At 36.7% G+C, this 27,233-nt stretch overlaps 1 protein-coding gene across 1 annotated transcript in view; it reads right to left on the bottom strand.

The window, feature by feature from the left end:
• TRMT11 (tRNA methyltransferase 11 homolog (S. cerevisiae)) overlaps positions 1–26,986 on the bottom strand; it is a 57,468-nt gene extending 30,482 nt beyond the window's left edge. Inside the window, exons 1-9 of the mRNA XM_011944483.1 lie at positions 26,785–26,986; positions 18,689–18,754; positions 16,454–16,527; positions 14,189–14,270; positions 14,008–14,100; positions 13,641–13,775; positions 12,716–12,872; positions 3,787–3,867; positions 845–1,009 (exon numbers count right to left, since the gene is read on the bottom strand). Coding sequence (XP_011799873.1) covers positions 845–1,009; positions 3,787–3,867; positions 12,716–12,872; positions 13,641–13,775; positions 14,008–14,100; positions 14,189–14,270; positions 16,454–16,527; positions 18,689–18,754; positions 26,785–26,856 — 925 coding nt within the window. The 5' untranslated portion in view covers positions 26,857–26,986. The remainder of the gene's footprint in view (positions 1–844; positions 1,010–3,786; positions 3,868–12,715; positions 12,873–13,640; positions 13,776–14,007; positions 14,101–14,188; positions 14,271–16,453; positions 16,528–18,688; positions 18,755–26,784) is intronic.
• Positions 26,987–27,233: the final 247 nt, after the last annotated feature.

Here is a 27,233-nt window from a genome sequence, read left to right as displayed (position 1 = left end):
CAGCACACCAACATGGCACAAGTATACATATGTAACAAACCTGCACATTATGCACATGTACCCTAGAACTTAAAGTATAATAAAAAAAAAAATCACCAAATTTTCATAAAGTATATTCACATTGAAACCTTGATAATTTTTGTTACATTTGAAAAAAATCTAAGTTAGCAAAGAACTAAAGAGAGCTGAGATAGAAGGGCTCAATTTTGCCACTATTTACAGATTTACTGTCAAATACTATATAGAAAAGGCAGCCTATTCTTAGGCTGCCTAAAAAACTCACGACCTCATGAGGCATGGGAAAATAAATTTTCATGCACATTCCTGAAGCTCAGTGGGTTCACAGGCCCAGTGGTTCCACAGAACCCCAAATTTCTTGTAATGCTAGAAAGGAGTTGCCAGTGAAAACAGGCAATACAAAAACACAAATGCTTACACATAGAGAAATGTGTGATATCCGAAACTCTGTTCTTCAAAATTTGACACCATAATTGCAAATGACATCTGAGCTCCAGCTGGTATAATAATAACCATTTATAGTCAATACAAAAACAAATACTAAATATATGCCTCAAAAAACTAAGCTAAAGGGAAAAATGGGTGACAAGTTAATATAAAAGGATATAAAAGTGGATGGCAAGTCAATATATTTGTTTAGAAAAACAAAACAGTAAACACTTAACAATGTAGTTAAGTATGTAATACACTCTACCTTCGTAAGTTTCTCCTTGCAAGATGAGGAAGTTGGGGGTGGATGGGAGAAACACTGACAAGTTGGCATTTTGTGCATGTGTTGGTAAATTTTACTAATACTACTCCTACTTTTGTATAAAAATAAACTTACGATCAGTAATGATTGCATCAAAATATGTGCCCTTCCTCCAGGAAGGTTTAGATGCATCTGAAACCAGGACATCATGGTAATACTTCTCTAAACCATATTGACGAAGATTGGCCCTAATGTTTTCATCTGGTCCTCTCCATTTCTGGTTTTTCCTAGTAGCCTTTCCTGAAAGGAAAGAAAAAAGAAGAGAGAAAGTATTAAACAGAGTATTCTGATTTCCTGTCATGTAGAAAAAGTAATGTTTTAACTCACCGAAACCTACATTTATTCAAAATTTGCTTTCATTTAAAATCTTGATTTTACGTATACAAGTAGTTACTTTAATTTCAACAGTAAAATGTACTCATGTCTAACTTATCTTGCTCTGTCAACTTTCACATAAAACTGCCTTGAAACATTCATTCGATATTTTCAAATATGAAGATTTTTGTAGTTAGGAGTGAGTTGAAGAGAATATGGTTCCTTTCTTCCAGCAGTAAACAGTCCTGTGTAGAGACAGTATGAATCAGATAAATGAAACAGAAATGAAGAGAGCGAACTTGGGAAATGCTGCAGTTGTGACCATGGAGAAGGGAGGCAAAATGGAGACATTACTAGTGAAAGTTAGAAGTAGGAGTGGATGGAAGGCTGAAGAAGCTCGTAAGTTCCTTGTTTAGGAGACATGATAGTTTAGGATGATGACACTAGTGATTAATATCGGAGAAACCAGGAAGAAAAACAAGCTTAAGAAAAAAGATGAGATTCATTTGAGATATATCAATCTTGGTGTACCTTGTGGTACCTGCAGAACGTTCAGAAAAAGATATGCAGTTGGAGACCTGCAGCAGGTAGTTGAAGGCCAGAATACACAGACTTGGGAGTTATCAGTGTATTAATCTTAAACTGACTCCATAAGGCTGAATAACATTCTTTTTGTTCACTTAGGAGGTAGTTACATGTTTGCCCTATAATTATTCTTATAAAATCAAAAGAAGAACAACATGATTCTGAAAAACATGCATTGTGACAAGAGAAGTGGTCAAAAATAGGTAGATGCCTGGAAAAAAAACAATAAATAAACAGAAATCAAAGAAAATTGCAGGGCCTCAAGTAGACTGAGAAGAAACAAAAAAGTGAAAGTACCACCTGCCAAGACCTATGTCAAGGAAACCAAGAGTGGCTGTATGAAGGTCAACACTGTCAAATGCTATAAATTTGTGGCCTTTGTAAGCGTTTTCAGCAGAATGATAGGCACAAAAGCTGGAAAATAATGGCCAGAAGAGAGTGAAAGATGAAGAAGAGGAGACAACAAGTTATAGTAGTTTTTCAAGAGCATTTTGGCAAACAGAAGAAGAAAAAACAAAGTGGTAGCTAGAGAGCCTCTACAGATTTGCTAAAACAGTTTTGTACTTTTAAAACAGGAGAAACTTGAGAATATTTTAGGATAAAGTAAGAGTTCAGAACAACAGGAAACAGAGGCATATCTAACAGTACCTTGGATAAGCTCTAAGGAAACTCTACCTCAATCAGATTTCTACCCCAGCAGACGAAAGGTTACAACGTAAGTTTCCAAACATAACTTTAATAAATAAAAATTCAAGTAAATTATACAAGACAATTTCCTTAAAAGAAATATACTGCTTCTACTAAAAGCAAATTGGAGTAATTCTTAGTACTTTTTAAAACAAATTTCAGATAAAGAATATCTTTTTCTTCCTAGCCCATTTATACCTAATAAATTAGAACTCATCTTCCTAATAAGTGTTACTAAATTCTTTACAGTCAAGGTAGGGAAAAAGACAGGTCATCAGTACAAGATATCAAATTACTTCCTCAAAAGAAAATAAAGCATAATAAATGCTCACCAATACAGTAACTTACAGTGGGTAAGGAAAAGGAAAAGAGTATTACAAGGGCTGATCCCAGTTACTATAAAGAAATACCAACATAAACACAAACCATCTCAAAATCGTCAATCAAATGACATGTTTAATAACATTAAGCTATAAGGAAATATTTTTTCCGTTTGATTCAATTCCATCCAATCACACATCATTATTGAAGCTTCGAGAGTTTAAAATATTTCCCATAATTACCTGAAAGGTAAAGCAAATGACTGTTTGAAGTACCCTCAGTCCAAAGCAGATTCTTTGAAGTTACTTTAAAGAGGTTTTGGTCAGTTATGAAATTAGAAACATAAATAGTACCTCAAAGACTAGTTATCAATCCAGTATACACTCAATGTATGATTAGTGAATAATTTTGGTGATAATCTTTAAATGAGTGGTGATAACCTTAACCAAATATGTTTCATTATCATGCATATTTATTAATTATAACTAATAAATTATAGCTCTGGACTGGTCACTGGGTCATCACTTTCCTGCACTTCCTTAAAACCCTCTGAGAGCAGGACTTTTTCTCATTCATCTTTGTGTCCCCCCAGGAAATCACTCTGTACACACTGGATTACTTCATAAAAGTAGATACCCAATGAAGTCTTATAAAAACAAGTAAAATTATATCACAGATTTGTATTTGAAGATTAAATTAATGCCATCTAAAACTACAGTTGACCCTCGAGCAACATGGGGGGTTAGGGGTGCCAACTCCTCGCACAGTCAAAAATATGCATATATCTTTTGACTCCCCCAAAACTTAACTACTAATAGCCAACTGTCATACTTACTTTACTTAGTAAAAATAGATTTACTATTCATGAGGTGGAAGTGGATCATCATAAAGGGCTTCATCCTCATCATCTTCACGTTGAGTAGGCTGAGGAGGAAGAGGAAGTGGAGGGATTGGTCTTGTTGTTTCAGGAGTGGCAGGGATGGAAAGAAATCTGAGTGTAAGTGGACCTGTTCAATTCAAACTTGTGTTCTTCCAGGGTCAACTGTGTTTTTAAAGGTACATTTGGTACCACAGCAATGACTATAACACTGTCTATGATCTCTACTCACCCAAGCCATGAACTGTGTTGTAGTCTATGTCTGTCCCATATACATATGCACCAAAATGAGCAGATGCTATCAGGAGGCCGCCTGAAAAATCACACAATTTTGACCTGTTAACCAGCAAGTCCCAAACTCCGGTTCATTCCTATTTAACTTCATTTAGTCCTAGAAACTAGCTGCAGGCAGAGTACCCGAGAATGACATTGGTCGTAACATATTTAGTAAGCCTCGGGACTGAAGGAACAAAGCCCCAGGCTACATTCACTACACTGGTTACGAAGTAGAGAAATTAATGTATACCTTGGCATCATTATTTTAAACAGCACTATTTTATCTTTTTTTTTTTTTTTTGGTCAAAATAATGTATATTGAGACATTTTCATCTTATTTTGAGAGCTGTACACAAAAGCATTTTGCTCCTTTCTTAAAAATGAGCATACAAGACTGTTTACACAAAGAGCTGGCAATAAATAGAATAAATTCTGACAACTAGGCTCGATTCCCACTGAAGTCAGAGTTTCAGACAAATAAAGAGGGCATAATTAATATGTGAGACATTAGTTCTTACAGAAATTAAAAGGTTAGGACATATTTTAATTTTTGTAAGAATTATCTATTTTAATATAGTTACTCCTGTAACCAATCAAGTAATTATCTCATTTTAAACTGTAAATATAAATTTCTCAATAACAATTATCAAACACGCACAAAATAATTAATAAACTTTTTACTAGTGCTGTGACCAAAGAACAACTGTCCCAATACAATCTGACTAAAGTAATGTGACAGATGTGACCAGCTCATGCATGAAGAGAAATCTTAATAAAGGTTAAATAATGAAACTCTTTAAAATAAAAGGTAATAGCATTTTTAAATTAAGAAAAAAATTGTACAAAATTAACTAAACTTTTAATAATTGTACTTTTAATTAAACTTCACTTTTTTTAATCATTCGAATTAAAATGCTTTTAGTGCTTGGGTAAGTCTTATCTAGCTATACTCTAGGAAGGCCTGCTAGTCAAGCTGAAATCATAAATATATTCTTAGACCACAAAATACGCACAGACTTGGACAAGGGTAAAAAAAACTAGGGCTCTTTCCCTTATATCCGTTTGAGATGTAATCTCTGCAACTAAGATGGGTAGTACCTCTGAAGGGTCAAGATCCATAAATTAATGGTGTTCCTTCCATAGCCATTTAAAACAGTCTGGTAGCATGGAGTTAAAAATACTTTGTTCATGAAAATATTATAACTGACTAGTTCCTATTGGAACCCATGAAGAAGAGAAATGAAAGACTAAAAGTACAGCAGAAACCAAAACCTAGGTCCTCTCATATTAACTACAAAAAGCATTTATGTGAGAGGGAAGGTTAAAAAGTCCTTGTAATTCTTACTCTGGAAATGGAACAACACTCCATATTTAGAAAAGGCAGCATAAGTGATGACTTGGAATATTCACAAAGTCACTTCACCCAAATTACAAGGAATTACTACAATTCTGCCAATTAAGGCAGATACTCACCTAGAAGAACTAGTTGTCAAGAGGAATAGAAAAGCTTTCCTTTGCTTTCTTAGACAGAACCTTATCCATTTGGTTACAGTGAATTTTGAGAAGACCCAATCTACAAGTACACTGCTGAAAGGAGATGAATAATCTGTTAGACTGCATCTGATACTTAACTTCGTGCCTTTTAAGCTTTTATTTTTTTTAAATAAAATCATAATAAATTAGCTTATCTGAACTGATCACTGGGTAATCATTGGTAGTCATCTAGTTGTTCTTTTGATTAAACTGAAGCACTTTTTACATTTAGTTATACCTCAGCTGGAGTTTTTTGAGGGGGTCTTTTGGTGAAAGAAGGGGTGCTAAAAAAAGTGAAGTGTCAAGGAGGCAAGTAACATGACTCACCCATTTCTTTTTATGTTACCAAAAGTAAAAATACTGCATATGTGATCTATGCTAGCAACTCAGTGTTTCAATTTCTCATTACTTAAATAGTAATGAGCACTTTAAGGGTAGGGTAATATCTTACAAGCAAAATAACACAATAAGAATCGAATTTATTCCACGATGTAAAAACTAATTCATGATTTTCATCTTTAGAAAACTGGAAAGTTTTGCAAATGTGGAGAAATGAGAGACCGGGTTTTGGTTTTGCTGAGAGAAAAAAAGAAAGAAAAATGGCAATATTATTGCATCTATTTTATCTTTTTTTAAAAAAAGAATTCTACTTAAATAAATTAAACTAGCAGGCTGAGCAAAATAATATGGCTAGGCAATGGGATTCCTACTAGACAAACCATGAGATTCCAAGAAAAGGGGACTACAAAGGGTAGTGGGAAAAAATGGGAAAGAGAATATTATACAAACCTACAGAGATCCATTATCTCACTCTCCTAACCTTCTCTTTTTCTCCCCATTTTCTCTTCCCAGAACCAGGATAGTCAGTTCCCTAACACCTGGTTTCTGTGTCCATTATTTTGCAATGATAAAACTTCAAAAGGAGCTATACTCCTTTCCTTTGACTTATGGGTCATCTGAAGGTAGACATGGCCAAGGAGTATACATTAGTCTCCTGGGTGAATTCTCATCACTGGAAGAGCTGACTCACTTGACAGAGGGGATGAGAGGGAATCAGATCTATTGCTGCAGAGCTCTGTGCTACCTAAAGCAACTGGCATACACTTGCACATATTATTTTAATTGTAAACGAAGAATTAGACATTTATAATTTTATATTTCAATTCCCTTGCCTGCTGCTATAACCTGCCAACAGTCGCAAATTATTAGTGTCTTGGAAATTAGCCAAAAAGAGTACTAGAAAATGAGTTTATGGTCAAACTCTTTATCATCACCATTTAATATTAGCTACATCTAACATCTTTCACCAAAAAGGCATCTAAAATCTTATTAAAATAATAATTAAAAAGTAATAATGATAACCATTACAGTTCACTGAATGTCTACCATGTGTCAGGTGACTTCCTAGAAATATTATATATACATAGAGACTCATTTAATCCTCACAATATATCAGTATTACCACTTTACAAATGATAGAAGTGAAACCCAGACAAGTTAAGAATCTTGCCCAGAGTCACATACTAATTGGTAAAAAGATTTAAACTTTGCTCTATTTATTCTTTTCTTTATATCATACTACCTCCTTTGGGATTAGCACCAATTGAAGTAAAAACATATTAACTCACCAATTAGATAAACAAAAGCAAAATATGCTACTAAACAAATTATATTAAGTAAAGAAGCTACACACTCTGTTAATAAGAGTGTTATATATGCCATTCACAAGTCTTATACTGTATCACAGACAGGACTGTGCCATTAATAGTTATTCAATAAATTCATGCTGATCATTCCTTTAGTCAAACTCACATGAGAATAGTAGCACTTCCTAATAACTAAGAGCTGACACAATGTTATGTCTCTTCCCCCTTTGGGAAAGTAGAGACACACACAAAAGTAAAAAAAAAAAAAAATTTACTGAAATGAAAACGAATGTATTTGTTAAAATAGAAAGAGAAGCGTGTTTCTGTCGCCCATAATGTCATTCGAAACAACAGTAGCAAACAGTCTAAAAGAAACAAGGAAAAGTATTTAGACATGAAAAGATTATTTTTCTCCTTTCAGTCTCCCAGAAGCTTTCTGCCCTACTCTATATCCCTGAGAAAAATCACAAACCATGAGTAGTAACTGGGCAATACATTTGGGAAACTACATATATTTCAATTTTGTACCTTTAAAATAAAAAGGGGATTAGACACGTGAATTTTTTTAAAAAACTATTTAAAAGGCAACCAAAAGAAAAATATCAACGATTTGTGTTTTGTGAAAACCATGGCCATGGAGGAGGGCACAGAGCTACATATTTCTCCAGTCCTTCAGAAGGTACTACCCATTGATGAGGCAAAAGGCCCAAGAGAGGACAAACTGTGCTTAAGACCTGTGTCTATTCACAATTATTGGTTATTACGTTTCAAAACAAAAGTGCCAAAAATTGACTGATGTCCTAAAGCTATACTTAAACTACAAACACAAATTATGAAAGTATATTTTAGCAGTACATTTGTAAAGATTCTCCTCTCATTTTCTATTAATTGTCCTATATGAACAGTCAGCTGTTCCCAATATACTACCCACTGTGAGGAGCTGCCCTAAAGCAAACAGGACCAGGTCTCCCTGACCCTCGACATACTACGAATGGTTCATATATTGACAGCTCTGAAGATAATTTCAAAATCTAGCTTCATCTACTCAACAAAAAAATATTACCCATACTGGCAACCATATTTTTTTAACTCTGTGGTCTAGTCTATATGTATGTGTATGTATTAATCATTTTGTACATGTATATATCTAAAAGAATTATTCTCAATTGACAGAAAAAGTTTTTAAAGTCCAAGAATAAGATTAAGAATAAAAGCTTTAGCATTTGGAAAAAGATAAATTAAATCCATTCTTCACATCATACGAGAGAATAATCTCCAAATGAACCAGAGATCTAAAACGAAAAAATGTAAACTACAAAAGTACTAGAAGAAAACACAAATGAATTCCTGCATAACTTGAGTGTGGGGAAAACTTCTGCATGGCAAAAATCAATGAGTAGCAAAGTCAAAAGATAAATGACAAGCTAAGGGAAACTACTGCAACATACATCACAGAAAAAGAAGGGGAGTGTGAGGGGATTGTATCCCAAGCTCACAAAGGACCTTGAAAAATAGGGGGAAAGAGACCAAAACTGCTATCAAAAAATGGGCAAAAGACAAAAAAAGACAAATCAAAAAAAGTCATAATGGCCCTTAAAATATAAAAAGTTGTGACACTTCATGCATAACCATAGGAATATAAATTAACACTATACTGAGATACCATTTTTCACCCAACAGAAGAGGCAAAACTTCAAAAGCTTGAAAATATACTCTGCTGGTGAGATTGTGGAAAAACAGGGACTCTCCTACAACCATTGGTAGGAATCCAAAATAGTACAATGGAGACAAATTTGACAACATCTAATGAAACCGCATATGCATACACTCTTCAACCCAGAAATCCTATTTGTAAGAATTTACCCTAGGACAGGGGGGTCCAATCTTTTGGCTTTCCTGGGCCACATTGGAAGAAGAAGAATTGTCTTGGGCTGTACATAAAATACACTAAGACTAATGATGGCTGATGAGCTTTAAAAACATTGCAAAAATTCTCATAATGTTTTAAGAAACTTTACAAGTTTGCGTCAGGCCACATTCAAAGCCATCTGGGCCGCATGTTGTCCATGGGCTGCGGGTTGGACAAGCTTGCCCTAGAGCTACACCTCCAACATTACAAAGGTATAGATTCATAAGGTTAGTCATTACCAGCATTACTTGTAACTGTAAAATACTGAAAACTACCAATGTCCAACTATAGGAGATTGTTTCAATAAATTACAGTACATACACTCATGGAGCAAAACTAAAATAGAATAAAGATAAGCTCCATGAACCGACAGGGAGTGATTTCCAGGAAATACCATTAAGTGAAAAAAGCAAAGTTAAAACCAACATACACAGTATGATACCTTTTGTGTAAGAAAGTACCGAAAATAAGAAAATGTATATATATCTGCTTATCATTACAAAATAAAAACACAGGAAGAATCAACTAGAAAACAATGAAGTTAGTTACCTAGGATAGGTGGGAGAACAGGCTAGAAGTGTTATAAAGGTAAAGTGACACCTCTCTGAGCACCACTTCTTGTGTAGTTCTGACTTCTGGAAGCAAGTTCATCTTATACATATTTGAAAATAAAAGTAAATCAACAAGGAGTAGGGGATGGGAGATAAAAACTTAAAACAGAGGGAAAACTCGAACAAATGAACCCAAATGAATTTTAAATGAAAAGGGAAAAAGCAGGCACAGTAATTGACTTTTCTGCCCCTTACGGTAAGTAACCGAAAACACATCCTGAACTCTTATTCACAGGATTTTTTTAAGTGGCATAAGCAAAACAACTGTGAAACCATTTCAGATATAGAAATGAGAAAAACACTAAATGTGTTGATGTAGATAGGAACCAGGGTTCTCACTGTGGTAGAAGGTGCATATAAACATAGAATAGGGTAGTCAAAAAGAAATCTGTAAGGACTGACTGCAATTTGTAGTATATGTGCAAATACGCTATGTCTAAAATATGTATATGCCCGTGTATGTGCATACACACAGTATATAAGAGTATATACATGTATATTTGCATATGCACTTACATGCATATTGTGTATATATGCACATATATTTTCTAGTTTGTCCACTGAAAGGATCTATAAACCAGATTTCATCTCCCTGCTAAAAGAAACAAAAATTCCTTGGAGAAATGACTGATACCAGAGCTTCAACAAATAGTAGAGAAAGGAAGGAAGTACTCCAAAGAAAAAAGGATATGAACGTGTCACAAAGACAGATTCAATGTGAAAGAGCTCTGACTGGGCAAATCACAATTTGAGGAATAAAAGTAATTGATTTTAAAAAAATAAGTAACTTTTTAAAAAAGTAATTTTTTAGAAAAAGTATTTTATTAAAAAAAGTAATTTTATTAAAAAATAAAAGAAAATTAAGAAATATAATGAATTACAGACCATCGGGGTTAAAAAGAAGAACCCACTAGTTCATATTCATAACAAATAGAAAAACAAATACATGGAAGAGAGGAAAGGGCTTTTGCTTGCAGTAGAATAATGAACATTGACTTATAACTGTGGAGGGAGTGCTGGAGTTGGAAAATCATACCTTTGAAACCATCAAAGTAAAGACTGGTTCAGGAAAGAATTATCAATGGCTACTAAACCTGACGACCTGAATGGTGAGAGGAAATTTGGATAAGGAATAGAATACTACATGGTCTTAATGTGTCTCTCCACAGATTGCTTAATAGCAAGAAAAAAATAAAATAAAATAAAACCACCAGTAATTCTGTTTATGATTGTGAATGGAAAAAATCAAACACAACCTAGACCAGATGATCAAAATTACCAACACCCATGCAGGGCAGAATGCCATCATGCACACAGCTCTGAGAAGGCCACGAAAATCACTGATATAGTGGTCCAGCTGGGAATGTATAACCTAATCCTAATCTTGAGGAGACATCAAACAACCCAAAATGAGAAAAAATTTAGATAAAAAATAAAGGGAAGAGAAATAGCATCTTGAAAAGTGCAAATTTCATAAAAGAAAAAAAAACTTTGGCTGTGTTCCAAATCAAAGACATCAAAGAAATATTAACAACAAAATATAATACCTGATCCTAGCCAGGAAGGGGAAAAGGATGCTGTCAAAATATTACCGGGCCAACTGGCAAGACTGGAATATGAACAGCAAAGTACTATATTAATACATCTATTAACATTGAAAACGGTACTGTGGTTATGTAGGAGAACATATCCTTATTCTTGAGAAATAATTACTTGAAGGGTAAAGGGATGTGATGGATACAACTTTCAAATGATGCAGGAAAGAAAATATTATGTTAAATATAAACAAATAGAACAAATGATAAAGCAAATGAGGCCAAATGTTAACAACAGCTTAAACTAAGTTAAGGATACATGGATGTTCTTTGTTCTACTTTTATTCTTGTAGCTTTTCTGAAAATTTGATATTATTTCCAATAAAAAGTTTAAAATTTGGGGTGAGTTACTTAGGATAATGAGAGTGGGGAAGAAAAGAATATAGAGGAGGCTGAGGGTAGGTGATATGGAGAAACTGGCAGAGAAGAAAGACTCACCAGTGAATTAATTCAACAATAAACAGAGAAAGTCATTCCATCAATTAGAATTTGATTCACCTTGATACTACTTCTTCCTAAGCATATGTGGTCATATTCCTTAAGTTAGTACATGGTGTAATCACTGGTTGGCAGATCCTAATGCAGAAAGAGGCAGCTCGAAGTTAAGGGCATGAGCTCTGGAGTTGGACTGCTTGAGTTTGAATCCTATGAAACCAATATACTGTATAACCTTGGCCAGTTCACTTCACCTTTCTCTCTGCCATAATTTCCTCAAGCCAATTTTTAAAGTATCTCCATGTTAGTTGTTGTAAGAATTAAACTAGATAGTAGCATCAGAGTGCAAAGTATAGTACCTGATACATTTACTATTCAATAAATGTTAGCTCTGCATCATCACTGCCCAAGGGGAAAGATGGCTACAGGGATAGGCTCCAACCACAAACTGAGCCATAATGAGTTTGGCCAAACAAATATAAATACAAGTATTTGCTAGGTATGGGCAAGATCAAGCAAAACTGAGTGGAAGTAGGAAAAAGTCTACACAGAGTCAGATGAAGTAAACTTGGAGTTTTAGGACTTCCATAAAAAATTATCCCAATCATGCGCACAAAAAACCAAGGTCACTGCCAGAGCGACCAGGCTATCTAGCCCATTGATACTTTGACACTTTTCTTATTTTCACACTTACTTATAAACCTCCACAAACCAACTCAAAGATGGGATATATTAACTATTTTTCTCCATCCACATATACAGTTACGAATTTAAACATGGATGAAAATATTTTTTTGATCTTGTCATTCAAGTCTTTCTTTCACCAAGAGTTTTCCTATTTAAATAAACTATACAGCTTTACAACATTTCTACAATGTATGGTATTGAAAGTTCTTCTGCTACAAAAAAATTAGATGGATGCTCCCCCCCCAGTAGTTTATCTGGAAAAAAACCCATACAATTCTATCAGCATCATCTTTGAAGTGGCAAAGTGTTAAATACTAGCTATTATATAAGTAAGAGGTTGTCTCTTGGCCATTATCCAAACACAACTAAACGATGATCCATTTACTCTTTTAGCAAAAATATTACCATGACCTTCATTAATATAAATAAGCAACATCTCTACACTAGCTTAAAAGTTAAATAAAAATACCTGTTCCAACAAATGGATCAAAGACAATATCATTTTCTTTCACTTTTCCATGGTTAGCCATAATGAATGACAAACCAGCATCCATACTTGTATTTCCAATAAAGTGTCTCTTTTTGACACTGTATGACTCAATAAGCTCTCTCTGTCCATCTGCAATCTAAATCAGAGATATTTCTCATGTTAGTACAGCCATACAGAACAGACTTAAGATAATCACTCACAATAAGACCATTGTATTTTGCTGATAAGAACTTCTTTCCACTTATTACTGCTCTAATTTCTTTAAAATAATGTAATTGAGGTAGTTATGAACAAAATCTTTTATTGCTTAATGTCATTCCATTTACTTTGTCTTTTCAAAACAAGTATGAACTGCATTTGAATGCAATTATTCCAGAGGTAGGTGTTAAGGTATGCCCATTTCTTTGTTCTCCTACGTAACAATAAGCTCTAACATAAGTCACAGCTTCCACTCACCCACTTAAAGCCTCAGAGAAGTCGGCAGAACTGCTTTACAGCAATTCCATTTCTTTTGGAATGGAAGGCCCAGATTGGAAATCTCCACAAATGAGATTCCTCAACTACCACAGCACTCTGTGTTTTCTCTGCTTTATTAAAACAAACAAACAAACAAAAAGAAACAAACAAAAAAGTCCAGATGTTCTAGTAAGTCTTGCTTTAACATTTCCAGGTATGCCACCTGGAATATCTAACAAGGCTATATCTAACAAGCGTCTTGCACTTCATTTAAGAATCTCTGGGAAAACACAAAACAAAACATAATCACATACTCCTCACCAATTTTAATCCATTCAGTAGTTCTGACCTTTAGCTGCTTTAAATTTCTACATATGAGTCAACAAAAGGCCTAATATGTAGCTTTCAAAAAAACAAACTGACACAGGTAGAAAGAACACTTGCTCACCCATCTACCAAAATAAATATTATGTGGATTCTCAGGGATGCGGTTTGGGTCCAAACCATAATCCTCCAAAACAGAGAATACATGTTGTGGTTTCTTTAAATTCACTTTTCCTTCAAATGGCAGAAATTCAAGTGCCTAAAAAACAAAAGAAATGCTAATGTCTTATAATAATTTACAATGAAAAATGGCACTTATCTAATACCATTACCTTGTAAGCCTGGAGTCAACATTAAATAAAACATGAAAAGCACTTAGCACACAATGTGGTACAAAATAAACACTTCACAGACATTAGGTATTCCTATATATCAACAATGGCTAGACTGCATTCATCTTGTAGGGTTTTTGTTTTGCTAAATTTACTTACATCTATTCGCTTGATTTTCTCTTCTTGTGTCAATGTCTTATTAAAAGTGTGAATCTTTATTTTATATGTAGAGTCCGAATGTAGAAATGGAACCTAAAATAAAAGGAAATCAGTTTTTTGAGCATTTTAATTCTACAGAATCTGCATGCATGCCTATGTAAAACCACATTTTACTACGCACCATCTTCTCCACAGGGTAATTTTTAAGAGAACTGTACAGCTCCTCAGGAGATTGTCCATGACCCCATAGTTCAAATATAGACCTAGGAAATAAATGATTGGTACTAACCTCAGTAAAGAACTTAGTTCACACAGTAACACGTACAGTCATTTTACTAGTTCTTTATGCACACTCCACTGATTATTGCCTATGTTTTGCAAAGTATAAATGAAAATTATGTGCCCTGGAAACAAATATAACTTAAGCCCAAACCACACACAGAAGTTAAACTTGACATGGAAAGAAGGATTTTCAATAAGTCAGGATATTTTCTAAGTTTTCACATTTTTAGTCTAGAACAAATGATACAGTAAAATCAGTTATTTTAGATAAATGTGTAAAAAGCTGCAGAAAAGTCAATTATTCCCAATGTCTTCTCCATAATACAAAAAGACTAATGACTAAATAAAAATGTTATTAACATTTAGCTGGCCAGGCATAGTGGTTAATGCCTGTAATCCCAGCACTTTGGGAGGCCAAGGTGGGTGGATCACTGGAGCCCGGGAGTTCAAGACCAGCCTGGGCAACATAGCAAAACCCGTCTCTACAAAAAAGGCAAAAAATTGGCCAGACATGGTGGCACACACCTGTAGCCCCAGCTACTTGGGAGGCTGAGGTGGGAGGATCACCCGAGCCCTGGAATTTGAGACTAATATGAGCCAAGATCATGTCACCGCACTCCGGCTTGGGCAACACAGTGAGACTCTGTCATGCATGCACATGCGCACACAGGGACACACATACACACACACAATTTTAGTAACTAAGTTACCCAAAATGTTGAGATCTAATAAGGTATATTCCTAGGTGCTTGTTATATTTTTCACCTTTTTGTCGCATGCTCAAAATATTTCATGTTAATAATAAATTAACTTTCAATCCCCTTCTACCACAGAAAAATCTGAATTTAAGTTGGTTTGAATCTATGCTTTTATAAAAGTCTACCTTCATTCTGATACAGTTAAATTGTAAATTTTTTGCTTTGCAAACGATTTCTTCCTTTTCTATTGAATTTACAGAGAAAAGGCTTCTACAATATTAATCTCACTTAGCTATCACTTAAGGTATACCTCAGCTACACAAAATATACAGATAATAAAAAGCAATTAAAAATTATCTTATACAATTGTTAATTGTATAACTGTTATAACAATTGTATAATTGTTAATTGTTATTAATCAAATATATGAATTAGAAGATAAGAGTTTTGAAAGAAGCATACAAGTTCTTAGTACTCCAGTGACTATTTTAAACCCAACAAGCAATTATTCAAAAAGAGTTTTTTAAAAGTTATGTTTCTGTTTTCTAGTCATTTTTATTTAATAAGGCCTGTTAACAAGATTCACTGTAAAAGATTAAAGGCTGCAGGTAGTTCTCAATAGGATGAAGTTAACTAAATAGAGGGTTGTATCCAATTCCATAATACAACAATTACATATGATGATATAAAACATTGCTAACCATGTTAATAAAGCTAGATATATGTAAATTCTTATTTGCACTGTATTAGCAAATATAATTTCTAAGGAAAAAGAAGTTTTCAGCAATCTGCCAAAATGTTCAGGAAGAAAAAGTAGCTTAAAGATAACACAAGCTGTTTGATCTTTAAGATGCTAGTTAAAAATACAGTTTAATTTTCAAATCTGATGGCAGAAAATTTTCCAATAGTACAAAGAAGAAAGAAATGAAAGAAAACTGGATGCCAATGATAAAATCTGGAAACACTGAGGATAAACAATGAACAGCATCATTACATTAATTTATATCAAGATTTGATGCTCATAATTCTTTTCTCTACCAACTGAAACAGTAAAACATATCTCATGGCATTCCTCACTTTTTGTTACCTTACACTTCACTAATCTGCTTATCCAATTAAAAACCATCTATGAAAAAAGCATTTTTGGATTTTCAGCACTTTGGTTATAATTATACATGGCATCTATCCTGCGTAAGAACATAGTGTTTATATCTCATACTATATTCTCACATAATATGGAAGTTTAAAAAAATTATTCGAAAACAAATGTCTACATTTCCCCAGAGATTCTCGGTTTCAGCGGGTAAATTTCCTCTGGTCCCCCACCGCCAACCAGTGGCAGTTGTTTGTAACTGCAAGCTAAACTGAGCCTCCACACTACTTTACGCCAATATAGCAAAAAATAGGACTGAGTAGTTACGAGAAGTACCAGTATATTCATGCAGGAGAACATAAGTTTCTCTTACTTGGCACACACTGTCCGTTTCATCAGATTTCTTGCAATATCTTCAGAGGGAATGTTAAGAATCCAAAATGGTGACTGAAAGAAATAACAATATGCAACTTAATTCTAAGTGGCTAAATGGCATCATATGCTTTTATTCAAGAAGTCAATAAGGAGAAGTGCCTATTTGCTACTTTCATGTAAGAATGTCTGATCTGACTGTGACCAACATAAAAATTGTTCCAATAGTAAAAGAGTAAATTAGAATAATACAGTAAAAACACTTTTATAATGACCCTATAAATGAATATATCCTCAAATTAAACATTAATTTTGTATCTGCCCTTTTATGTAGCTTTACTAAAGGAATTAATGCATATTATATCCCAAAGTATAATCTTGAAATTCATCAGGGCTAATCATCCCTTATAATACAGCTATTTTAGTTTTAATTTCTAAGTAATGTATTTCTTAGTTGCTAAATGAGACCTTTTTCTAGGTAACTGTGGCCATCTGAGGGTGAAGGAGGGGCCCTCTGAAACAACTATGATGGAAAATCATGAGGTACATTATTAAATTCTCATTAACTTTTACTATTTTACATTTTGTCTCGGGGAAAAAAGCTCCAAGTGCATGAGGGGTGTTTTCCCAATCCTCTATCCCAACACCCAAGATTATAAGCTCTGGTAAGCTGCACCCAGATAACCTCTTGCCAGAATACAGCAAAATCCAAAAGGATCCTGACCTCATTTCATCACCCTTAGCCAATTATATCCACACTCTCTTTCCTTTCCTCCTCCCCTCAATAACTGAAAGTCATTCAGGAATAAAAGCCCAACACTACAGGACTTTCAACTGAAGCTCTTTCATCTTTTGCAAGAAATCCTTCCTGTCACACCTAGCTTTTTTCTTTTTTCTTCAACTTTTAAGTTCAGGGATACCTGTGCAGGATGTGCAGGTTTGTTACATAGGTAAATGTGTGCTATGGTGGTTTGCTGCACAGATCATCCCATCGCCTAGGTATACGCCCAGCATCCATTAGCTATTCTTCCTGATGCTCTCCCTCCCCAAACTCTACCACCCCCAACAGGCTCCAGTGTGTGTTGTTTCCCTGGACATGTCCATATGTTCTTATCATTCAGCGCCCTCTTGTAAGTGAGAACACCTGGTGTTTGGTTTTCTGTTCCTGCATTAGTTTGCTGAGGATAATGGCTTCCAACTCCATCTATGTCCCTGCAAATGACATGATTTTATTCCTTTTTATGGCTGCACAGTATGCATGATCTCGTTCCTTTCTATGGCTTCCATGGTGTATATGTACATTTTCATTATCCAGTCTATCACTGATGGCATTTAGGTTGATTCCATGCTTTGCTATTGTGAACTGTGCTGCAATGAACACACACACGCATGTATCTTTATAATAGAATGACTTATATTACTTTGGGTATATACCCCATCTTTTTTCTTCCAATATTTACCCCACCCAACAGAAAAATTCAAACTAATCCAAACAGGAAAAAAATGTTCATCTTAGTATTACTTTTATTGAGAAAATTTTTAAAGCAACCTGAATAAAATTAAACGGTTAGATTAATTATGGTGGAGCTAGTCAATGAAAAATATTATGTAACTATGTTAGAGATAAAGGCCAAGTAACAACTTATGCCTATATTGACATTATCAGGTGAGAAACACAGGCTGCAGAAGTAGAATTACAATAGGGGAAAAAGAAAGTACACGAACAAAAGAAGACTGGAAGGCAGCATCCCCAAATTATGAGTCATGTCAAGGAGGAACTGCAAATTATTTTTTCTATTTTCCAAACTTCTGTCATACACTGATAAACTACAGTATTATGCAAAATACAAAGCTCATATATTCACAATCTCATACACTGCACAATTTCAAATTTTAAAATGATTCTCAATATGAGCCCAATATTCTGCTAAATTCTAAATTCAAATTCTAAACACAACTCACCAATGGGGCACAGCCCTTTTTTAAGTGAAAGGACAGATACAAATTATGACGCAACTGTTGATTAAAAATTTAAAACAAATAAAATACTAGAAGTAAACCTAAATTACTTAACAAAACCACAGTGTTTCCCAAAATATCCTCTTTATTCCACTGCCTCTCGAAACAGATACAAGTAACCACACAAATATAAATTTAAGATATGCACTTCTTCTCTTCAAACCCAAGGCTCTATTTCTAAGTATACTCCATATGGTCTAATGAAAATTTAACTTACCTTTCCATAAGTTTCTTGACTGCTGGCGAACTGACCTCCAAAAAACGAAAGCAAAGACTTTATTTCCTGTATTGAAAATATTATAGAGAAAAGACATTTTAACAAAAGGAACTAAAACTGTACTAAGGGAGACAGGTATTATATGACTAAAAAATAAAAAAGAGTAGGCTGATGATCTAACTGAGGCATTTAAGCTTCAATATCAGACAATTACAATTTAGGGTTCAGAAAAAATCTAATAGTAAAAACCATGGGTAAGTAATTTCTGAGAAATTTTAGACAACAGAAGAGTTACCAAACACTTGATGAGAAAATTCCCTGACTTTGAAAAGGAAAAAAACAGATTACACAAAGTGCAGATTAGTAAGACTGACAATTGGTGAAAAAAGTCAAAACGAAAATCAGACAGATGATTTGAAGATGTTTGGAAAAGAAAAAAATAATCAGCCAGGGCATACCACTACGTATTCATTAAGCACAAGTAACTAAGTTAATCTCATCTTCTTTCTGCATAAAGTTACAGAACTAGAAAGAGAACGAATATAATAGATACTTTAAAAGCATCATTCATGCAAAGTTGAAATCCGTCCAGATAGTGCTTATATTCTTTGAAGCAATCACTTTGTACTGATAAACTCAAATGATTATACAAATTTTATAATTTGTATGACTAACAAGTTTTCTCCTTAAATCACATAAAACAGGTAGAATCACACTCCTCTGTAGGTCTTACGGAGGATGGAACCTAATGAGAGGAAAATGTCCCACTGCCGGCTGCCTACTATCCCCCTTCTTCCCAACCAGAAGGAAGAGCCTTTAACACCAAGCCCACCAGCCATCAAAAGGGAAAACATACCCAGACCAGGAAGGGCCCCCCGCCCAAGATCAAAAAGAAGGAGAAGTTCAAGCTACTAGCACCATTTCTATTTTTTCTTTGTCTATGCAACAAATCATTTTTTTTAATTCAGTGTTAGAGGGGCTGAATTCAGTTCAATCAGATGGATCGACCAAGAACTATCACAGACTACTGATAAAGCAGTGAAGGCAGCCCAAAGGTTATTTTGCAACAAGGAAAACACAAATCTGAATAGGAGACATCATGAGACTTAGAAGTCAAATAGGCCATAATCTGATTTTCAGCTCTTCCAAATACTAGCGATGTGGCTTTATACAAAAATCTTAAATCCTCCAACTTTTAGTTCCCTCATATGTAAAACAGGAATCATAGCTACCTCATCACGTTAGGTGAACTACAAAGAGAGAAGCACAGAACATAGGCGGTTATTAAGGGAATCAAAATGATGAAGACCCTGACAACTGTCCTAGAAGTCCAGTGGCTCAAGAAGTCAACCAAGACTGATAGAGTTATAGCACTTAAAAGAAAAAAATAAAGTTATTGATTAAGTTACTTGATCTTGCATGATTGTTGTTTGTTCTGTATTAAAGCATATTGTAAAGTCAGCTTTACATTTAAAACATCCAACTACAACCAAGTTAAAACACCAAAGTTTGCTGCTCCTGGAATACACTGTTAAAAAGCTGCAACAGGCTAAAATACAAAGATTCTAAGAGTTAGGTGGGGAAAAAAAAGTGAGAGACTAGAGTTTTATGGCACAGCATTATCTCTACTACCCAAAACTTAAGCAGCCACCTAAAACTGAGAATAAATATGATAACCCTAGCTTCAAATTGAAAAGCAAAACATTACACTACTTCATCAACCAACTTGGAAAAAGCAAAACACAAAATGTTAATTAATCTTATGGCAAATTCAACTTTCCAGTTGAGACTCTTTCTACATTAGGAATAAAAAAGAATTTATATTGAACATTGGAAATAAAAATGTAGCATGATCTGGGGCATGTGTGATGCATTAATTCCATGAGCTTTTCTGTTATTTCAGCTACTTGCTTTTTCATCCATTTAAAAGGTTGCTTCAGGACAAGCAATAAAGTGCAAGAGTTTGAACTTCAGTAAACATTACTTAGTACAATAAGTACTACATCAAGTAGCTGCCAACTATAATTGGCCATGATTAATTCTATCAGAGGCAAAACTGGATGTGATCTCTCATTTTAATTCATAAAGGCAGCCATTCATTATAGCGTCCTTGCTTATCAGTTCTAATGCAGTAGATGGGCCCAAAAGTATAGACTGTCCTTTGGATTGCCTTTCCCAGAAGAGATTCTATATCACTGATTTTAATATTTTAAGCAGCCAGATGTGGTGGCTCCACCTGCAATCCCAGCACTTTGGGAGGCTGAGGCAAAGAGATAACTTGAGACCGGGAGTCCGAGACCAACCCTGGCAACACAGTAAGAACTCCCCCACCCCCACCCCGCCCTGCCCCTCACACCAACCCTCAGCCTCTGATCAACACCCGGTCTCTACAAAATTAAAAATAAAAAAAATTAGCCGGTCATAGTAGTACACCTGTAGTCCCAGCTACTCAGGAAGCTAAGGTGGGACGATGGCTTGAACTTGGGTCTTTGAGGCTGCAGTAAGCCACGGTCATGCCACTGCGCTCTAGCCTGGACAACAGAGAGAGAACTGTCTCAAAAAAAAAAAAAACTGTTTTTTTTTATTTGAGACAGAGTCTCGCACTGTCACCCAGGCTGGAGTGCGATGATATGATCTCGGCTCACTGCAACCTCCACCTCCCAGGTTCACAGGATTCTCCTGCCACAGTCTCCTGAGCTGCTGGGATTACAGGCACACACCACCACACCCAGCCACTTTTTTGTATTTTTAGTAGAGATAAGGTTTCACTATGTTGGCCAGACTGGTCTCAAACTCCTGACCTTGTGATCCACCTCAGCCTCCAAAAGTGCTGGAATTACAGGTGTGAGCCACTGCACCTGGCCCTCCCCAAAACAAAATTTTTTAAGCAACTAATATGTGCAACTCCCTGAACTATGTAAAAATACACACATATTTATCTTAGGGAAATTAAGGTCTAGTAGAACTAACGAAACCACCTCACAACTGAAATGTAAAGTGTAAAAAACAATACATGTTCTTAAACAGGTAAAAGCAAAAAAGCATTAGAGTACAAGAGAGATTACTTCAGTTTGAGAAGGAAAATTTCACGGAAACTGCCTTAATCCCTGAAAAAAATCTAACCCAATGACAGAGGAATTCAACTTTCAGGGATGGCAAAAGAGGTAATTCAGATGAAGCCTCCTGCTGAAAAGAACTAGAAAAGTTGGCCATCTAATTGAAGGCATAGAAAGGTAACAAAAATTACCAAACCAACATCCAGGAGAGGACAAAAATTCCAAGGTGGAGCTGATTTTTCCCTGAGATATTTACAAATCCAAAAACAGCTGCAAGAATGAACAGCCCTTCTGAGTGCCCGATAGAAAGGGAAAAAAAGAGAAAGGGCCATCCAGGGGGAGAAAAGGATACTTGATGAACCACCTAATTTACAGTAGGATGTCAAAAAGCTACACTCTGTGAGTACATGGGAATCAGAACACGCTTGAAAATGAGTTAAACCCATCCTAGATTCCTCATGCTCCTACGTGTTCCTATCTTCTTCAAGAGGATGTACATCATCCCAGCCCTCAAATTATGTTTTCAAATAAATTTTCAAATACAACATCTGGCATATATTTAAAAAATAGCCCAGCACACTACATTAAAGAGAACCAAAGAAACAACAGAAACAGACCCACAGGATCCCTTTTATCATATACTTTAACCAAACTATGCTTTCTATACTGAAGGGGATTGAAGAAAAAAATAAGAATTTTGGCAGAGGAGGACAAACTACAAAAAGGAAACTGTGGATCTGAAAAAGAACCACGTAAAACATATAAAGCTAAAAGAAATAAATATGTGAATAACTCTAGATGAATACTATGTAAAAATCAATAAAGAATGGGAAAGACCCAAACCAGACTAAAGGAAGCACGGAGAGCAAAGGTGAAAGCAGGAATTTAGGGAATAATGAGTCAGTTTTCACAGCACTAAGGACTAGGTGGGAACTGACAGCACAAAGGAAAGAACCACACAGTGGTGGACCTTGAATGCCTGACTAAAGATTTTCATCTTAAGAAGAATGAAGGTGTAAAACAGAACAGAGTTTCTGGAAGAATAAACTGGCACAAGGGTAATACACTGACTAAGAAGAATTTACAATGGAAAGAACAAGTAAAAATCACCAAGTACTAAGGCTGTTATGCTGGAGACCAGTCTAACCACTCCATTGGCACAGCATTGCCTTACTTTACACACCCTCTTGAGCCTCTCTAGTTCTAGTCCAGTATTCTCTAAGTGGTATCTTTTCTCTGGTACTTCCGAATTATCTTTCTAAAACACAAATGATCTTGTCACTTCCTGGCTTAAAACGAAAAATGGTCAGTGGCTACCCATTAAATCTAAAAATCCAAACCCCTGGCTGGGCGTGGTGGCTCATGCCTGTAATCCCAGCACTTTGGAGGCTGAGGCGGGCGGCTCACAAGGTCAAGAGATCGAGACTATCCTGGCCAACATGGGAAACCCCGTCTCTACTAAAAATACAAAAATTAGCTGGGTGTGGTGGCACACACCAGTAGTCCCAGCTACTTGGGAGGCTGAGGCAGGAGAATCACTTGAATCGGGAGTCGGAGCTTTCAGTGAGCAGAAATCGTGCCAATGCACTCCAGCCTGGCAACAGAGCAAGACTCTGTCTCAAAAAAAAAAAAAAATTCCAAACTCCTTAGAATGGTGTCAAAACATTTGCAAATCTAGATCTTACCATCTCTCTGGTCTCAATGCCCACTACTTCAACCTCCCTCCCCAAGTCTTCCAAATTATCATAATCAATCACACCTCTGTGCCTTTAAGCCTGTTTCTGTTTCTCACAGAAGGGGCCTTTCCAATCCTCTTCACCAACAGAACATGTCCTTTGTCAATTAAGACTTAATTAAAAATTTATTTCCTCCATGAAGCTCAAAACATTAATACTGAATCAATGCCACAATCTTCCTTCGTGACTCCTAAGGCCAATGAGTTAAACACAACTGAAGAAAATCACAGAATCTTAGCATGATTACAGATATACGACTTTCACCTTCAGCTGGTTTTCAGCACTGCTCTAATACCTATGCTCTTCTCCACTCAATCGTTTTACTTTTCCTTGTCAACTCTCCCCTTTACTCTCAATGACTATTTCAAGTTTTACTATTTGTCTCAATTTCCACATTCAACTACTGGCCCATCATCTCTCAAGAAATAACTTTTACTCATTCATTACCTACAAAACAGGTCCTCAGGCAACTACTCTACACCCACCTAACTTTCCTTGTCCAATCTCCCCTCCTACTGAAAAGCGAACCCCTTCCACCATGCCCTTTTATCCCTTCTCTTCCCATCAGCCTACAAATACACTCAAGCTCAATCTCATTCTCTCCATGGGGAGAATCCTCCTTTCACCCTAGGTCCTCCTCAAACTGTTAACCAATTTCTTACTTTCCCTCGTGCTCTAGCTAAGGGCACTCAGTCTATCCTACCTCCCCTTCCTCACTTTCCAGTGACTACTAAACCAAGCCACCTGGCTTCTCCTACTAAAACTCAGCATATCAGCTTTAGGAAAATTCACCAATTAATAATCTTCTAATTGGGACTATGAATGAACACTTTTTCACTCCTTTCTCACTAAAAAACAACTGCATTCGACATTATCCATTTGTCCCTGCTTCCTACAATTTTACCCTTCTAATTTCTGCGGTCTCACACCTTCTGGCACTTGCCCATCTTCCTCATGGCCTCCTCCGACTTTCCCTTAATATCAACGCTTCCAAGTGTGGGGAAAAGAAAGATCAGACTGTTACTGTGTCTATATAGAAAGAAGTAGACATAAGAGACTCCATTTTGTTCTGTATTTGAGATGCTGTTAATCTGTGACCCTACACCCAACCTTGTCCTTGCAAGAGACATGTGCTATGGTGACTCAAGGTTTAAAGGATTTTGGGCTGTGCAGGGTGTGCTTTGTTAAACAAGTGCCTGAAGGCAGCTTGCTGGTTAAAAGTCATCACCATTCTCTTAATCTCAAGTACCCAGGGACACGCACACTGCCAAAGGTCACAGGGACCTCTGCCTAGGAAAGCTAGGCATTGTCCAAGGTTTCTCCCCATGTGATAGTCTGAAATATGGCCTCGTGGGAAGGGAAAGACCTGATTGTCCCCCAGCCTGACACCCATGAAGGGTCTGTGCTGAGGACGACCAGTACAAGAGGAAAGAAGGCCTCTTGGCAGTTGTTGGCAGTTGAGATAGAGAAAAGCATCTGTCTCCCGCCCGTCCCTGGGCAATGGAACATCTCGGCAATGCTGCTCTTCAGGCACTAAAAAGGTTTATGGAGATGTTCGCATATGCACATCAAGGCACAGCACTTTTCCTTAAAAGTATTCATGTCACAGAGAACTTTATTTATATGTCTTACTGCTGACTTTCTCCCTATAATGATCCTATTATCCTGCCACTTCCTTTTCTTTAAGATGGTCAAGATAATTATCAATAAATACTAAGGGAACTCAGAGACCAGTGCCGGCGTGGGTCCTCTGTATGCTGAGCGCTGGTCCCCTGAGCCCACTTCTTCTTTCTCTATACTTTGTCTCTGTGTCTCATTTCTTTTCTCAAGTCTCTTGTTCCATCTAACGAGAAATGCCCACAGGTGTGGAGGGGTAGGCCACCCTTTCACCAAGCATCTATACTTGGCCCACTATTCTTTTGATCTTACCCTTTGAGTAGTTTCATCCCCTCTCCTAGTCTTCATATGAAGAAGACTCCCAAATATTCATCACTAGTCCAGATCACTCTGCCATACTCTATGCATATTCATATATCCACTGCCTCTTGGTCATCTCAGGTTGATGTTACACGAGCACATCAAACTCAGTGTAAACAAAATTTAAATCTTACATCTGCCTATGTTCTCTATATTAAATGGAGACACTCCTACCTATATACACCCCAGAAGTCATACCTGACCAGTGCCCCTTTCCCACATACTCAATCAACCCAGCCCTAATTACTGTATGGCCAAAATATTTTCCCAGTCTATCCCATCCTCTTACCCCTTGCCATAGGTCAGACCTTCTTAATCTATTAACAAGACTATTCCGACAGACTCCTAACTAGTCTCTGGCTCAAGTCTTATTCTTTTCAAATCCATCCTCCATAGTGTTGTCAAGCTGATTTAATTTTGTGGTCACTTTTTTACTTAAGGCTCTTCAATAAATCCCCTTTCCAAGCTCCAGGGGTTTCAAGGCTTTCATTTTCTTGCCCCTTTCTACTTCTCCTACCCTCTTCTTACCACTCTCGGCCACATAACTAGTGATCCAGTAATAATGAACAGCTTGTAATTCTAATTTACTGATTTCTCCCCTTGGTCCTCTAACTCCTATTCATCCTTTATTTCAAGTGTCATCTCCTCTGGAATCCCTCTTAAAGGCCAACATCCCCAATCCCTCAAGTAGATTAGATTTCCCTTCCACGTGCTCTCATATTTCCATGTGCATCTATCACTGCACTTACCAACACTATTTTGTCATTCAACGCTTATGTGTCTGCTCAGCCTTTAAACAGTAAGCTCCTAGAGGACAGAGGTTGTTTACATCATCGTTATATGCCCAGTGTACGCATCTTCGACTACATGCATTCTGAAAACGTTTCTTGAATAAATAAAACACTCTTCTCAAGTGCTCCATCATCTAATCCCTACCACCATCCCCTCCACTGAGCTTGATCCGTAGATTCCGATACTTAAAACACTAGCCTGAGCATTTGCTAGATGTCTCTATCCTCCTAGACGAAGAGCTCCGGGAGTGAGAGGACCGGTTATATTCACCTGCCTAACTCGGTACTTGGTACACGGGCAAACGAATGAATGAAAACGTTTAAGCAGGCCGAGGGGTTTAGTCTCGGACTTCTCTCACAGACACCCTCCGCCAAGCTCACCCCGCCCGAGGACTGGGGACGCGTGACCCGCGCTGACCAGCACAGACCCCCGAATCCCAGCCTCCTGGAGCTATGCAAATCACCTCCACCCACACACCCACTCCACTCCAGCGTCCTCTTCCGTCGGAAGTTGCGGAGGGCCCTGACGGACTCACCGGCAGGCGGAACTCCAGGTGTTCCTGCGCCATGAGCAGCAGATAGCTGTTAAGGGTACACGACGGCGCCATTGCAGCTGCCCACCGTGCGCCTGCGCGGCCCGCTCTCGGTCCCACCTCTTTCTCCCTCCCAAAACGGAAACAGAGCCTGAAGGGCCGGAAGCGGAAGCTCGGCAAGGCAGGCGCTATCCCGATGTTTCTCGCGCTCGGAGTCCGAAACCCCGGCCGCTGTGGGAGGGGCTTCCTCATCTGCGAGTGCCTAGTGGTTGGGGGTCTCCCAGCGCTAGTAGCTGGTGGGCGGGGCTGCGTGGTTTTCAGGAGCGGCGTATGGTAGTAGGTGTATTTCCCAGTGATTTTTCCACTTGGAGTGTACTTCCAGCTTTCTCTACAGCCCTTCAAAACCCGTTCTTCAAAACTGGACTGAAATTTCACCATTTCCTTGTAAACTT

This window comes from Colobus angolensis, unplaced genomic scaffold, assembly GCF_000951035.1.
Source record: "Colobus angolensis palliatus isolate OR3802 unplaced genomic scaffold, Cang.pa_1.0 Scaffold231, whole genome shotgun sequence".
NCBI lineage: Eukaryota > Metazoa > Chordata > Mammalia > Primates > Cercopithecidae > Colobus > Colobus angolensis.
The sequence above is the reverse complement of the archived record's forward strand: the minus strand, read 5'-3'. Positions and strand labels throughout refer to the sequence as shown.